The sequence below is a fragment of the Eimeria maxima genome, genomic scaffold (assembly GCF_000499605.1).
Source record: "Eimeria maxima Weybridge genomic scaffold, Emw_scaff119, whole genome shotgun sequence".
Taxonomy (NCBI): domain Eukaryota; phylum Apicomplexa; class Conoidasida; order Eucoccidiorida; family Eimeriidae; genus Eimeria; species Eimeria maxima.
In genome coordinates, this window is record NW_013563422.1 from 55,347 (window position 1) to 56,632 (window position 1,286).

Genomic DNA, 1,286 nt, shown 5'->3' on the forward strand with positions numbered 1-1,286 from the left:
CGTGCTGCTGCTGCAGTTGTTGCTGCTGCTGCAGTTATACAGCTCGACGAAGAAGAGCTCCTTCTGTATCTTGAGGTCCTCATCTTCTTCTTTCTTCTTTTTCTTCCTTTTCCCTCCTTTTTCTTCCCTTTTATACTTTTTTTATTTTATTAAATAAATATAATTTAATTATATTAAAACATCCATGCGCAGCAGCAAAAAGCTGCACATACACCCCGCCGCTGTCGACTCAACCAACAGCAAAGGAGGGCGAGTTCGCCGTGCTGCTGCCGCCGCTGCTGCTGCTGCTGCTGCTGCTGTCGCTGCTAGCTGTTTTGTCCGTGTCTGCCTGTCCTTCTTTACTTATTTTAGTTAATTATATTATTTTATTATATATTTTTACTATATATATTTATATATTTAATAAAAATAAAAAGAAATAAACAATTAAATGCGTCTTTAGACCTCCAGATACACCCGAGACCATTGGGGTGTATACGCAGCTGGCCGGTCCATGTCCAGCTACAGAAAAAAAAGATTTTTTATCTTCTTTTTTATCATAAAAAGGGAAGAAAAAAGAATTATTCTCTTTTATTTATATTTTATATTTTAAATTATTAATAAATATATAAATATATCTATAAATAGACCGTAAATACACCCCAATTTCCTCTTTTTATCTATAGAAGAAGGTCAACACTCCGATACAACAGGCCGGAGAAACCTTCGTTTTCTTCCTTTTTCTTCCTTTTTTATTCCCTTTTTTATTTATATTTATATATATTTATTTATCTTCATTTAGTTTATTCTTTTTATTTATTTAAATACCCTTAAATAGTACTTTTATGGTAATATATACCTAAGAACACATAGATAACCGCCGGCCTACCGTTGCTGACTAATAAGAAGAAAAGAGAAGATATTATTTACTCTTTTTATTTACTTTATTTATTTATTATAAATAATTATATTTATATTTATATTTATATATATGTTTGTTTATATTTATTTATATTTTTTATGTTTGCATGCAGAAATATAATTTAGATCTATATAGACACATCTATACACACAAAGGATCCGTATACATATATATATACACAAATAAACATACATATACATATACATGTATATATGTATATGTATGTGTATACACATATATACATATATATACACAAATAAACATACATATACATGTATATATATGTATATGTATGTGTATACACATATATACATATATACATGTATATAAGTATATGTATATATGTATACACATATATACATATATATATATAAATATATATATA

General features: G+C 28.1%; 1 protein-coding gene across 1 annotated transcript in view; it reads right to left on the reverse strand.

The window, feature by feature from the left end:
* Positions 1-83, reverse strand: part of EMWEY_00015150 (hypothetical protein, conserved) — a gene marked incomplete at both ends in the record, with an annotated part of 1,002 nt that extends 919 nt beyond the window's left edge. The window contains one exon of the mRNA XM_013477339.1: positions 41-83. Coding sequence (XP_013332793.1) covers positions 41-83 — 43 coding nt within the window. The remainder of the gene's footprint in view (positions 1-40) is intronic.
* Between the last annotated feature and the right edge of the window lie 1,203 nt (positions 84-1,286).